Genomic DNA, 15,395 nt, shown 5'->3' on the forward strand with positions numbered 1-15,395 from the left:
TGTTTCAGATTCAGTATAAGAAATTGTATTCTGTTTCTCATATGAAGTCATAGGCTGATGACATATACTGATGTGACAAGTAATATGAGACACCCACTAATATCGTATCGGGCCTCCTTTTGCCCGGCGTACTCAGCAACTCGACATGTCATGGACTTAACAAGTCGGTAGAAATCCCCTGCCTCTATCGTCGTCCATAATTTTGAAAGGGTTGTCGGTGCAGGATATTGTGCACTGAATGATCTACCGATAACGTCCCACTAATGTTCGATGAGATTCATATCCGGCCATCTGGGTGACCAAATCTTTCGCTCGAGTTGTCCAAGAAATTCTTCATACCATTCACCCGGTGACAGGGAGCACTGGCATCCATAAAAATTTCATCGTTGTTTTGAAACATGGAGTCCATGAATGGCTGAAAATGGTCTCCACGTAACCAAATATAACCATTTACATTCAGTGGCCGGTTAAGTTGGGCCCAGGACCCAGTCCATTCCAGATAAACACAGCCCACACCATTATCGAGCCACCATCAACTTGCACGGTGCCTTGTGAGCAACTTGTGTCCATGACATCACGGGATGTACGCCATACTCGCACTGTACCATCAGCTCTGACCAACCGAAATTCGGACTCACTTGATCAAGACACGATTTTCAAATCGTCCAGAGTCCAATAGATGTGGTCACGAGCCAAGGAGAGGCGCTGCAGGTGATGTCGTGCTGTTAACAAAGACACCCGCGTCGGTCGTCTGCTGGCACACCTCATTAACTCCAGATATAGCCGCACTGTCCTAACGGATACGTTCACGTTCGTCCCACATTTCTCAGGTTGTTTCACGCTGTGCTGTTTGCCAGTTACCGCTATCAACTCTACCGAACTCCGCTACTGTAGGTCGTTAAGTAAAGATCATCGGCCACCGCGCTGTCCATGGTGAGAGGTAATGCCTGAAATTTGGTAACCTCGGCACCCTCTTGACAGTGTGGAACTCGGAATATTGAATTAAATATTTCCGAAATGAATGTCCCTTGTGTCCAGCTCCACCTACCATCCCGTGTTCAAAGCGTGTTAATTCCCGTCGCGCCTCCGTAATCACGTCGGAAACCTTTTCAGATGAATCACCTAGGTACAAATAACAGCCCCACCAACGCACTGCCTTTTATACCTAGCGTACGCTATGATACCGCCATCTGTACATGTGTGTACCGTTAACCCTGAATTATGTCAACCGTATAATGATGCTGATGACGGTTTTGTGGGGCGCTCAACATCGTGACCATCAGCGCCCATGCAAGTTACAAATTTTCCCATATCCAGTCTCGGAACTCCCCGAATGATGATGACATGATGAGGACAACACAAACACCCAGAACTATATAATGGCGCAGCGTCTCGATCCTAAGCAAGCTGTGGAAAAAGACAAGGAAGCGTTCCAAGTCTTACTTCTATTCTGGGTTCACTCGTGATACTTTATTAAGAAATTTTCAATGTTTATCAGTGAGTTAAGTAAAGTATAAAGATGTCAATAAAATTCTTCTGGGTTAGAGACCGCATTGTCATTTATAAAATTCCAACGTTTCGCCGTCTGTTGCAAGACGCCTTCCTCAGGGAGTGTTGCTAACACACCCTGAGGAAGGCGTCTTGCAACAGACGCCGAAACGTTGGAATTTTATAAATGACAATGCGGTCTCTAACCCAGAAGAATTTTATTGACATTGACAACGGCCGCGGAAGCCTACGGTTACAATTAAAGTTTAAAGAGCTCTGTACAACTTACGGTTATCCATACAGTGGTTCAGCGAGAGCACTCTTGTATAACTGTCTGTAAAATATATGTGAACTATTACTAATAGTTCTCTTTAATTATGTAATTTTGGACTTTCAATACGGTTAGGAGTTTGTGCAGAGTAAGCTGTCAAAAACATTATTTTACGTCAGTACTTTATGCTATTGTCATTTCAAGATTTCTCGGCAAGGGCATAGAGTATAGTTCTTATGCCCCTTAAAGTATCTTAAATTTTAATTTCTGTAGATCTGTTAGGTTGGAATAAGAGATTGTCAGGTTGGTTTATTTGATCAATATTGAAAGTTTGCTTGGTTCAAATGGCCCTGAGCACTATGGGACTTAACATCTGAGGTCATCAGTCCCCTAGAACTTAGAACTACTTAAACCTAACTAACCTAAGGACATCACACACAGCCATACCCGAGACAGGGTTCGAACATGCGACCGTAGCGGTCGTGCGGTTCCAGACTAAAGGGCTTGGAACCGCTCGGCCACACCGGACGACAAAGTTTGGATATTTCTGGATTCCGGTGCTGAATAATTATGAAGGTACAGCTTTGTTAATTTGCTACTTGTTTGGATTTTGCGTGAACATTAAGAAAAATTGCTGTATAGAGCACAGGTTGTAAAGTTTTTAGAGCTATATGAGAACTTTAATAAATGTGACGTATTAATTTAGCTGTGACTCAGTCATCTTCACCCTTTCTTGTCCTGTGGGTCCTGTGAACCCTATAAGAGGAAAACGAGTAATATAAAACATGCAGAAGAGCAAGAGGAGAGAATGAATCGAAGGCAAAGAGAGGAATGCTCGGATCAGAAAGGGCATAAAACTGGGTGCAGTCATTCTTCCCTCCTACTCCTCATCGAAGAGACATTGGCGGAAATGAAAGGAAGGTTCAGGTGAGGGATTAAAATTCAGGGTAAAAGTATATCGATCACATAATTCCGTAATGACACACTTATAGTCAATGAAGGAGAGGAAGAATTACAAGACTTTTTGTATCGAATTAAGAAACTAATGAGAGTAAACCAAAGAAGCAGAGAAGCAACAAATAGCAGAATAAAGAAACGTGCTAGCGAAAAACTTATCATAACTTGAAACAAAGAAGATAAAGTTAAGGAATCTACTACCCTTGGAGAAAAATAATTCATGATTTACTGTAACAAGTAATACAAATTCAACTATTACCTAAAACCCATCATCTGTGGGAACCAAAGTAAATAAGCTGTAAAACAATACGTCAGTAATTGTCGGTACAGAAATAAATACTTGAAAAATCAATGACCATTAACATTCAAGGGTAAGTAGCCGGAGAAGAGAATTTTGAAATTTTGTGTGGCGCTTCGAAAAATTTATGAGAACTGCATTCTTCAGCTCTTGTTTTCAGCTCGGTGATTGTTAATGGGTGAGATCTGTACCATTTGTTTTTGAGATGGCCGGACAAACAAAAACGTAATGCACATCCACAAATCTTCTGATGTTCTGATCTTCTGTGCCAGCAAATAGGCGTCAACTTGAAATTACGTGACTATCAAAGAGACGGCTGCCGTTTACGCTGAAAGAAGATACACAAATATTCAATTAGTTTGTGAGATTTCAAATTAATGTCAGGATTGGCTACTTTTGTTAAACGTTCAGAAGTGTAAACTCGTGCCCTCCAAAAAACGAAATAAACGTACTATCCTATACTATAAGTAGAGATCTTGTGTTCGTCTGTGTGTGCGTAAAATGATTATTACTTCCCCATCCCACACAGAGACATAAGTAAAGAAAAGGAGTCGTCAGAATTTCCATTACAGCTTTCGAAATTTGCTCGCGACAGCTTTCGCGACAATCACTCAAGATGGAAAGTTATGTTTTCTGTGCTTTTAGAACAACTAAAAGCCAATCAACTGTGAGTACATGAGAGATTACGCTACGACCAAATACCCACCAAAATAGATTCACCGTACCTTCGCGAATTCTAATAGTAATAATATTTAGTTTGTAAGTTCATATTTTCATATCTAATAATAACAGCCACCCTTATTTTTGTAGATGACGTATTGTACGCAGAAAAGAAAAACCATATAAATCTGTACTGACTTTAAAGTAGAAACGTAAATTTATTCACACAAAATTGTTTCCGTAATGTACTGTAAAAGTGGTAAATTTTGCATGTTGTAATAAAGAAACCCACTGATGATGGTGATATTTCGCTGAAACTAGTTTGAAGAAGTGAATCAACAAAGCGTTTTGAATAAAGGCAGACTCACTGTCTCATAATATCCTATACAGTATCCTATGATATCGATGTCACAGTTGGAATCGATCAACTCGCACAAATACATCGGTGTAACAGTTTGTAAGGATGTGAAATGGAAAGATCACGTACTCAGCCGTTGGTGAAGCAGGAGACAGACAGCGGTTCATTGGTAGAATACTAAGAAAATGCAGTCAGTCTGTAAGGTAGACTATATACGTGACACTCGAGCATTTACACTTCCACATTTACAGCTGTACTCCGCAAGTCATCATACGGTGTGTTGCGGAGGCACTTTGTGTACCTGTAACTTTCCCCTTTCTCTTTTTCAGACTGGTGTATTTCGCGGGAAGAACGAGTGCTGCTAAACCTCCGGGTAGGCATAAATCGCTCTGATTTTATTTTGTCTTTTTCTGACGTATACATACAAGGAAGCAATATATTGCTTGATTCTTTCAGGAACGTAATCTACCGGAATTTTACTAGAAGGCCACTCTTGCATCATCTGCCACTGAAGTTCAAAGAGCATGTAACGATTTCACGCTTACTAAATAAGTTTATAACGAAGCAAGCTGTCATTCATTGGATCTTACCTGTTTTCTCTACCAACCAGTCCTATCTGGTGCGGATCCCGTATTGACGAGCAGTATGCTAGTATTGCCCCAACGATCGTTTTGTAAGCTACTTCGTTCGTCGATGGATTACATTTCATGTACATCTATATCCCACAGTCCATCTTACAGCGCGTAGCGGGATGTAACCCTTACCACTACTAGTCATTCAGTTTCCTGTTCCATTGAAGAGCCAAAAACGACTGTATGTATGCCTCCGTATGAGCCCTAATTTATCGTATCATGTCTTCGTTGTCCTAGCGCGCAATGTACGTTCGAGTCAATTGAATCCTCTGTAGTCAGCTTCAAATGCCGGATCTCTAAATTTTCCCAAAAGCCCATCTCGACAAGAACGTCGCCTTCCCTCCAGGGATTCTCATTTGAGTTCCCGAAGCAACTCCATAACACTTGCGTATTTTTCGAACCTACCAGTAACAAATATAGCAGCCTGCCCTTTGAACTGCTTAGATGTCTTCCTTTAGTCCCAAATACTCGGGTAGTGCTCAAGAATAGGCCGAACTAGCATCCTATGTTCGGTCTCCTTTACGGATGAACTACACATTCCTATATTTCTCGCAATATACCGAAATCGATCTTCCCTACCAGAATCCTTAAATGGTCGTCCCACTTCATTTCGCTTTGCAACATTAAGCCCAGATAGTTAAACGACTTGACTGTCAAGCAGAACACTACTAATACTGTATCCGAACATTACGGGTTTGCCTTCATCCGCATGAACTTGAATTTTTCTGCATATAGACCTAACTGCCATGCATCACACCAACTAGACATTTTGACCTTCTAAGGTCACTCAACGTCCTTATCATACACCACAGCATCATCAGTAAACAACTATAGATTGCTGCCACCCTGTCAGCAAAATCATTTATCTGTATAGAGAATAATAGTGACGTATCATACTTATCAGGGGCACTCCTGACGTTACCACTGCCTCTGACTAAAAAGTCTTCGAACAACTCACATATGTGTGAACCTATTCCATATGCTCGTACTTTTTTAACAGCCTGCAATGGCTTATCGTGTCATACGCTTTCCGGAAATATGGAATCTGCCTATTGGTTTCATCCATAATTCGCAGTATATCATGTGAGAGAAGGGCGACCTGAGTTTCTCACCAGCAATCCTTCTAAATCAGGGATGACTCGTGGACGTGATCTTCTCGGTAGTAAACTGAAATTAGGGGTTTTGGTCTGTAATTTTGATCGCTATTCTTTTGTTCTTCTTATGATGCGTTGTGCAAGCTCCCCCCCCCCCCCCCCCTCCCATTCCTGTGAATAGGCTGCCTGATCACACGGATATATGGCGACGCGACAGAATTTCGTCCGCAGTAGCCGCTATTTCCCAAGGCGCGAACCAAGCGCAGCTGCGGCACCAGCGACAGCGGGATGTATAGAGGTGCAGCCGAATTGTATCAGACTTTGAACCGAAACTTCCTGGCAGATTAAAACTGTATGCCGGACCGAGACTCGAACTCGGGATCTTTGCCTTTCGCGGGCAAGTGCTCTACCACCTTGCCCGCGAAAGGCAAAGGTCCCGAGTTCGAGTCTCGGTGCGGCACACAGTTTTAATCTGCCATTAAGTTTCATATCAGCGCACACTCCGCTGCACAGTGAAAATCTCATTCCAGACTTTGAACTACTTAGGCAATTTACTACAAGAAGGAAATGACATGGTAACATTGTCGTGACTCCTCAACTTGATTATGAAGAGGAAGAAGATAAATAATATGTTTCCAGCACATGACAGTTTGTAACATTTTGATTGACAGGCACTTTGTAAAAGGCGACAGCAAAGACAAACTTTATTTTAGGTTAGTTTGCACATATGTTGCACCTTACAGGAAAAAAGTGCAACCTGTTTAGGAAATCCATCAGTTCAGCTGAAAAACTCGCAGTGACGTTCAATTTTTACTGTAATTAACGAATTTTGGTAAAAATTATTAAAATTATTTTTCTATTTGTCACAGTGCCAACATTTTAACAACACGTAACGTTTCAACACATCATGGAAAGTTAAGTGTTTCCTCATTTATTATTAAGAATGAATGTTTTCAGATGCTAATTGAACCCCTTCCTGCTACATCATGCCACATTTCTCCTTCAAGGTGCAAACTGTGAAACATTTGGAAAATAGATATTTATTAACACTCTTGCATATAATTTAGGTAATAACTGCTGCATAGTACTGAATCACTGTGGTAGAAGTCCTTACTTACTCTCCTACCATCGAAAGCAACGAACAGAGAGACAACAGACTTTATTCATTAAAATGAAAAACTGCTTTTAAGAAACTTACAGAATGTAATGATAAATTAAACAACACTTTAATTTTATTTTAAAAGGAAATACGTCATGCCCCTAAGATAACCATTCTCAAATAATATCAATCTAAAACTTCCTGGCAGACAAACTGTGTGACGGTCCGAGACTGCCAGAGAGTTTCATGTCAGTGCACACTCCGCTGCAGAGTGAAAATCTCATTCTGGAAACATCCCCAAGGCTGTGGCTAAGCGATGTCTCCGCAATATCCTTTCTTTTAGGAGTGCTAGTTCTGCAAGGTTCGCAGGAGAGCTTCTGTGGAGTCTCTAAAGAATCTAAAACATATCTCACACCAATATATCATTTGATATGTCTAGAATTAAACATTTATTGCCTGCTTGAAGACACATAAGAAACAATTCTGTACATAATAATATTTCTTCAGTTTAGTTCATTGCCATAAAACACCGTAATTTCAAAGGAATGGAAAGGCGAATTAGGGACGAAATATTTGTTTGCAGGTCAACAGGTATGTGAGATCCGGAACAGTTACATAATACATATCCAATTGCATTAAAATGCTGTCTTCAAACACTTATCACTACCGTCCGTTTCACAGGTCTTCCTTAGTCACACGGCTGAGTACTTCCTCCCTAAGAGGCAGCGACTTCCAGAAGTTCACTCTCTCCTGGAAGAGCCCCTTCTTCACTTCCAGCTTAGAGGCTATTTCCAGGTATTCCAGCTCACTATCTGAAGCTACTCTCGGCCAGGGTAGTGGGTCGTCGTTAGGCGTTGGATTCCTAAAAATAGAAAAATTAAGATATATTTATTAACTGACGCAAAGCTACGAAAATATATGTATTTTCGCTAGTGTAGCGTTGCTCTTGGGGGACGAAAATAAAAAGAATTGTTACTTTTTTTTAATGTCGAAAAAGTGAATATTTTGGTGGGCCACTTGGCAACAGAATCAGGGATTGATTACACTATTATAATAACATACGTTGAGCATTAAATACCTGAATAAGAGCAGCATATTGATATATATATATTTGAGATCGTTCGGAAGAAACATTATTATTTCTGTGCATTTTTATAGTCACGATGTAGTCATACCCGGATCAATACTAAGGGACCAGAAGATTTATTGACTTTAAAAGAAATGCAACACCACACAAAAAATTGGTTCAGAAATAATAGGAAAACGACAATGTTCCTTCTGCCTCACGGTGCGTTCGGCCCATCAGCGTGATCGTAATTTCTGGTGATGAAGTAACACAAAATAATTATAATTCAAGTAAATGAGGAGATGGAAATCATCAAGGTTAATTTACTAAAATAAGCACACTTATCTGTAACAGACCTTTTTTTTAATGCTACGTACCTTTTCATATTAAATTACAATAGATGACCATTGTGGTTAAATACTTTATACATAACAGTCAAAATGTCCTCTTGATTCTGTCTGTTCATAATCAGTTACACGAAACTACATGTTTTCTGATTGAAAAAAATAACAATTAGCATACTGACTCAATATTTTCACATAAAATATAAAATACAGTTGCGGAACGCAGCAAATCCGCGTCCGCCTTTCATAGAACACAAACAGTAAAAGGTGAGGCGCCAAAAGCCTCATTTGTCTTGAAACAACAGAATTCTTTTTTGATACCATTAATACATGTACGTAGAGATTTACAGGCACCGCGCAAGAACGGCAAAGATAAAGAATAATAGACTCTGTCGTTGCTATGCGAAGGTTCATTTCATTTACTTTTCAATTGCTCGATAACTTTAGGCCATCAGGCGTTTACTATTGAGCGTATATTAATTTTTGTGAGGCGAAAATTACTAATATTACACTACACACCTTTTACTATCTGTAAAAAATTTAATATCTCTTAGATTGGATTCTTCAGAATACCTTAGTTTTGGGGAATAACATTATCTCACAGTCCATTCCATAAAAAAAATGCAAGTCAAATATCAGAAGACATGGGGAAGTCCTTAATTTTACTTCGTTTGCGTAAGAAAGAAAGATTTCTAAGCATAATTTGAAATCACTCTAGAAAAAGCAACGTCACGTGGCAGTATTTCCTTCGATTTCCATAGCTAGCCAATTTCAATCCCCTGAACTTACTTCACTTTACTTCTTCGGGACCGGAAACTACAATTCAAGAAATCCGCACGCATCATTTGTTCTCCACTGTAGTGCCATGCGAACTTCTCCTACGACCATGAGTATCGATGGAGGTGGAACTGTGTTCTAGGTCCAATCAGTAGAAACTGCCCCATGGCAGCAACATGGGTAGCCACATCGGCGTGTCCGACGCGTCGTAATCCTCACTACCCACGATCATCTGGTGGAAATACTGGTACCTGTCGTCGGGACAGACGTCGTCCCACAAATTACCTGCCTTATATGCTGGTTAAGGATGGGAGGCATTTTGCTACCTCGCCAGACAGTGGCATCGGTATGAACGCATCTGGCGTAGTAGATACTGTAACCTGATCGACTCATATGGGTGGTATCATCCAGCCTACCAGGAACACGAGAGTGAAATGGGAGGAGACAACACCATTAAATGTCCACGTTCTTCGGTGGTTCGACCATATCACTGCTACCTAGGAAGTATTACAATTCGCGCCATAACTGTCTCTTAATAGTATCCATTCTCGTGTACTTGGGGTTTTGTATTAATAGAACTTTTTTGAGGTTTCGCTGTGGTCTTCGTCTCTTTCACTACGCACAGTATTTGTAGTATCTGGAGGGATAGTAAACACCCAGTCGTAGTCCACAGCTGCACTAAAATACTAAACCACTTCAAATGGTATTATGGATTTATCTATTTCAGTCTTGTAATTATACTGATTTTTAGACGTACTTTCGAAATTGCTGTATTGAGTTCAGTTGATTGCTGACGTTTTTGGGATGTAGTGGCAAAAAGTAAAATGTTGTCAGGCAAACTGCGCGTGGTACAGATGTGTTCAATTAACAAGCATTGCTCGTAGCCATTCCCAACCTAAGAGCGTGAATACCTACTATACGACTGCTGAGAACAGATCCGATTGTGTGGGATCTTCTTGCTTGACTCCTCTTTAAATTGTAAATTGATAGATACAAAAAAATGGCTCTGAGCACTATGGGACTTAACTTCTGAGGTTATCAGTCCCCTAGACCTTAGAACTACTTAAACCTAACTAACCTAAGGACATCACACAAGTCCAGGCCCGAGGTAGGATTCGAACCTGCGACCGTAGCGATCGCGCGGTTCCAGACTGTAGCGCCTAGAAACGCTCGCCCATGATAGATACAGATACAAATGTATGGAGATACAGTATTTCTACATGCTGATACGTCGGTCCGACTACTTTTAGGTTTTCATCATATAGTTACGCCACCTAACATGATTTGGGGGCCTTGCAGCGACTACCGTATTTGGATGATGCTTATCATTTTGTACATCGGCACTGTTTCTATATTGTTACCATTTCGCACTTCCACAATAACTGAGTCTTTTATGTGTGTTTTATACTAAATGCACGCTTATTGTTATCAGTATCATTTTACTTCGTTTTCTATCACTTTATTATTATGAATTAATAACAGTAAGAAGACTATGTGCAGATATCAAATGGTGCCATGGCACATATGACACTGCCGTTTACGATTGAAAGAGCAGATTGCTGATGACATGTGAAATTCTCTGACATGCAAGCTTGGCTTAATGGCTAGTTTTTTTTACTCTTTTTAAGTCAAGTGCCCAAATTGGGCTTGGCATCCTCGCAGCACATTAGCAGGAAAACGCTGGGCGTTGCCTGACGTTTGGCATAAAGTTTCATGATAAGAGCGCATTGCGGTGGATATAGTATTACTTGAATGTAATCTGCAACAGATGAGCACATTATGCTACAAATTAATTCAGACCACGATATTAGGACATCGACACATGTCAAATTCATGGTAGGCACTATGCTGAAAAGGGTTTTGATCACACAGTGTGGTTGACCAGTACCGCATAATTGTTATAATTATGGAACATCCCGAAGTATTTATTCCTGGGCTTTGTCCGTTGTAATAAACCGTAGCTGCGTAGCACGAAATAGATGCGCAACTAATTTAAGACATGGCGGTCCCTAACTTACAAGATACTGCAGTGCCCATGTATGGATGTCCGAAGAAACACGCACTTCGTCGTTTTTCTTAAGAACACAAGCACTGCAATACTGTGTTTATCCGCGGGTAGCAGGCAATGACTTTCAACTGAAATGTCCTCTCATGTACGGTAATTACATAATGCATGTAGGGATACAGGTTGTGATCCAAGAACGACGACATAGGGGATTAAGGGTCTGGCTATGAGTCGTGCACGTACAGCCAAAGCTTTGGCGACCGCTAACGTAAAATACGGGTCCGATCGAAATTTTCATTGTTGTCATTCCCTTACGCAGCTGATGGTTGTTGGTATTCGCAACTGCGAATACATGTCATGCCTCTAATTTGGACGCGCGAGGAAAATTGTTTGTAATAATTCAGTGCTGTGAGATACTCTTTTTACACGCGTGTCTTACTGTCACTTTTATTAATCTAACGGCAATCCGAACAGTATTTATGGTTTTTCAAATGATTCTAAATATGTAGACGTTTTGATGATAATCATTAGTACGCACGACAAAACCTTTGTGTCTGTGTAACAACTGCATATTTTGTAACTGTCATTTATTATACTGACTGTGATGATTAATACAGGTGCTTTGCTTATTTCCTATTTTAAATACGATACACTCATTGGCCACGGAAGCGCGCTTGAGAACGAGGTGTGACGCTAAAGGCATCGAACATTTCCTGTTACGACTGCTGGCTGTGTTTGCTTTCAGTTTGATTCTGACTTGTCACGTGAGCATATGTATGTTGTGAAATTTCTCTGAAGTCCTTGGATAATGCGTGTATTGCCAGTTTTAAAAGGTTGTTATTAAGATCAGGCACTTTCAGTCGAGGTACGTTAATCTAATAGTTCACTACAGTTCATATGTTTAATTTTATATTGTATTTTACTGTTCACTTACATCTATATTTGCATTGTACGCTCAATAGGTCAGGCTTTACAATGAACCAGTCAGTGAGAAAATAGTCTCCAAAATATATTCATGAAATAAAAACGTTGCTGGTCCAAAATCAACTAAATGTTGAAATAGTCCACTTGTTGCACTCTATAAACATGCTGAAAGCTTTGTATGAACTCAGAATCTGCCTGAAATAGAAGTATACGCATCCATGCATGCCTTCATACCACACGTTTACAACAAAACAAAAACCTAATTCCACAGACTGAATTGTTTGCATAGTATTTAAATAAAAGACCATCTAGGTCGTTAGAGACAGAGCACAGGATTGAATAAGGATATCAGCCATGCCAAAGACAATCTAGGTCGTTAGAGACAGAGCAGAAGATTGAATAAGGATATCAGCCATGCCTTTCTCGAGGGAACGTCCTTCCATTTGTTTGGAGAAATTTAGAAACATGACGGAAAAGCAAATTTTGGATGGACGGATGCGGATTTCAGCTGTCGTCCTCCCGAATGTGAGTGAAGTGTAAGCCATTGCTCTGTACAGTAGGGTAGGAGATGATCCATGGCGCTTCTGCCGAAGAAGACAGCGCTGGTGCACGCACAAGTGTTTCGTAGCACTCCGTTCATCGTACATTGTTGAATATAGTGCTCCGCAGCAGACCATCCCTGTGTGTTCACATGGTGACTCGACGACATCGTTAATTACGATTGCTGTGGGCACAAGACAATAGGTTTCGACCGTAGACCCACGGAAACATGTTGGCTCTTCGGGAGAATCACATTTTTCTACTCTAGGTCAATAGTCGTCTCCACAAACGCCATCATCGAGGTGAATGGCGGTTCAAACGTGCAGCGCCCTAAGGACGCATGCTGGTGGTAGCAGTATTATACTATGGGGGACGTTCTACTGCGCTTCTTTGGGATCTGTGGCAGTAATCGAAGGCACTTTGACAACTGCGAACCACGTGCATCCCTTCATACTTGGTGTCTTCCCTGACGGTGATGTAATCTTCCAGCAGTAAGACTTGTTCGTGTCTTTGAGTAAGAACCATGCTACAGTGGATTGAGGAGTGTTATAGTGATCTCACGTCGACGTCCCCTGATGTAAATCCTATGGAACCCATCAGGGTAGCAATCGGGCGCCATCACCATGTATGCAAATGAGTAGCCCGTTATTTACGCTAAGTACATGACCTGTGCGCAGACATCTAACGCCACATGACTCAACAAACTTACCAGTAAACTGTCGTTCAGTCTGGAACCGTGTGACCGCAACGGTCGCAGGTTCGAATCCTGCCTCGGGCATGGATGTGTGTGGTGTCATTAGGTTAGTTAGGTTTAAGTAGTTCTAAGTACTAGGGGACTGATGAACACAAATGTTAAGCCCCATAGACGTCAGAGCCAGTAAACTGTCCTTCCAAAGACGGACAAACAACCTATTAACCAGCTGGTCATAATGTTTTCGCTCATCAGTGTATATTTATGGTTTTTATCCATATTTAATTCTATTTGCGTATTACTGTACACTAGCACCAGTCATCATATCATACGAATTAATTATCACAAATTGCTGTCACTTTTTCTACATTTCCTTAATTAACTGAAAACATTATTCTTCGAGAGATACAGGGTGTCTCAACCGTTAAGGGTCAAATTGAAATATGTGATAGTTGGTCTCCAACAGATTACATTGAAGAGCCAAAGAAACTGGTACACCTGTTTAACATCGTGTAGGGCCCCTGCAAGCAGGCAGGTGCCTCAAGACGACGCTGCATGGACTCCACTAATGGCTAAAGTAGTACTGCAGGGAATTGACACCAAGAATTCTGCAGGGCTGTTCATAAATATGAGTACGAGGGGGTGGAGATCTCTTCTTAACAGCACGTTGCAAGGCATTCCAGATATGCTCAGTAACGTTCATATCTGGGGAGTTTGTGGCCAGCGGAAGTGTCTAAACTCAGAAGGGTTCTGAACGTTTGGGGTGTCGCATTGTGCTGCTGGAACTGCCAAAGTTTGTCGGAATGCACAATGGACATGAATGGATGCAGGTGGTCAGACAGGATGCTTACGTACGCGTCACCTGTCAGAGTCGTATTTAGACGTATCTGGGGTCCCATATCACTCCAACTGCACACGCCCCATACCATTACAGAGCTTCCACCAGCTTGAGCAGTCCCCTGCTGACATTCGATTTCCAAGTATTCATGAGGTTTCCTCCATACCCGTACATGTCTATCCGTTTGATGCAATTTGAAACGAGACTCGTGCGTCCAGGGAACCTGTTTCCAGTCCAATGTCGGTATTGACGGGCCCAGGCGAGGCGTAAAGGTTTGTGTCGTGCAGTCATCAAGAGTGTACGAGTGGGCCTTCGGCTGCGAAAGCCCACATCGACGATGTTTCGTTGAATAGTTCACACGCTGAGACTTATTGATGGTCCAGAAGTGAAATCTGCAGCAATTTGCGGAAGGGTTGCAGTTCTACCACGTTGAACGATTCTGTTCAGTCGTCGTTGGTCTCGTTCTTGCAGGATTTTTTTCTGGCCGCAGCGATATCGGAGATACGATGTATTACCGGATTCCTGATATTCATTGTACCCTCGTGAAATAGACGTACGGAAAAATTCCCGCCTCATTACTACCTCGGTGATGCTGTGTCCTATTGTTCGTGCACCGACAAAAACAGCGCATTCAAACTCACTTAAATCTAGGTAATCTGCCATTGTAGCAGCAGTAACCTATCTGACAACTGCACCAGACACTTGTTGTCTGATACAGGAGATGCCGACGGCAGCGCCGTATTCTGACCCTTTACAATGTCTGTATTTGAATACGGTTGCCTATACCAATTTCTTTCGCGCTTCAGTGTATTTTGAGATGGGGAACCAGTGGTCGGAAATGCATATTTATTTTGTCACTGGCGTACACAGCGTACGCCGCATATCAACAACGTAGCTGATAGAATATGTCCAAGGTGAAGACGCCAGTCTCAATGCAGGCATAGCAATCACCCTGGAAGTTCTGCCGCATTCTCGCAAAGGTCACGTGTGTCTATTGTAGACTGGAACAGGCAGTGGGTGATAAACGAGGCACACCTCTGACTACCTCTATCTGCTAGGGACCAAGCTGTGTTTAACACTCACCTAATTGGTGCGTTATTATGATGTCTGCTAGCAGTAACTGATGTTTTTTTTTCTTACTTTGGTGCTCTTAATACTGTTTTAAATAATGTCTGTCGGAATGATTTTAGTATGATGTCTGCTGTGAGGAATTATTGTTCTTCTTGTACTTAATACTCATCAGTGTTCTAGCAGTAGTGGGCACCGAAATATCCTGAAGAAGATCCCAAGAGAGGAGTCGAAACGTTGATCATTTTAGAAGGAAATATGACGTGGCCTAACAACCCAGAAGAT

At 41.4% G+C, this 15,395-nt stretch overlaps 1 protein-coding gene across 1 annotated transcript in view; it reads right to left on the reverse strand.

Annotated features, from left to right (window-relative positions):
• Positions 1-7,282: 7,282 nt before the first annotated feature.
• LOC126355943 (venom carboxylesterase-6-like) overlaps positions 7,283-15,395 on the reverse strand; it is a 131,099-nt gene continuing 122,986 nt past the window's right edge. The window contains exon 10 of the mRNA XM_050006527.1: positions 7,283-7,719. Coding sequence (XP_049862484.1) covers positions 7,533-7,719 — 187 coding nt within the window. The 3' untranslated portion in view covers positions 7,283-7,532. The remainder of the gene's footprint in view (positions 7,720-15,395) is intronic.

This window comes from Schistocerca gregaria, chromosome 3 (assembly GCF_023897955.1).
Source record: "Schistocerca gregaria isolate iqSchGreg1 chromosome 3, iqSchGreg1.2, whole genome shotgun sequence".
In the NCBI taxonomy this organism is placed as follows: domain Eukaryota; kingdom Metazoa; phylum Arthropoda; class Insecta; order Orthoptera; family Acrididae; genus Schistocerca; species Schistocerca gregaria.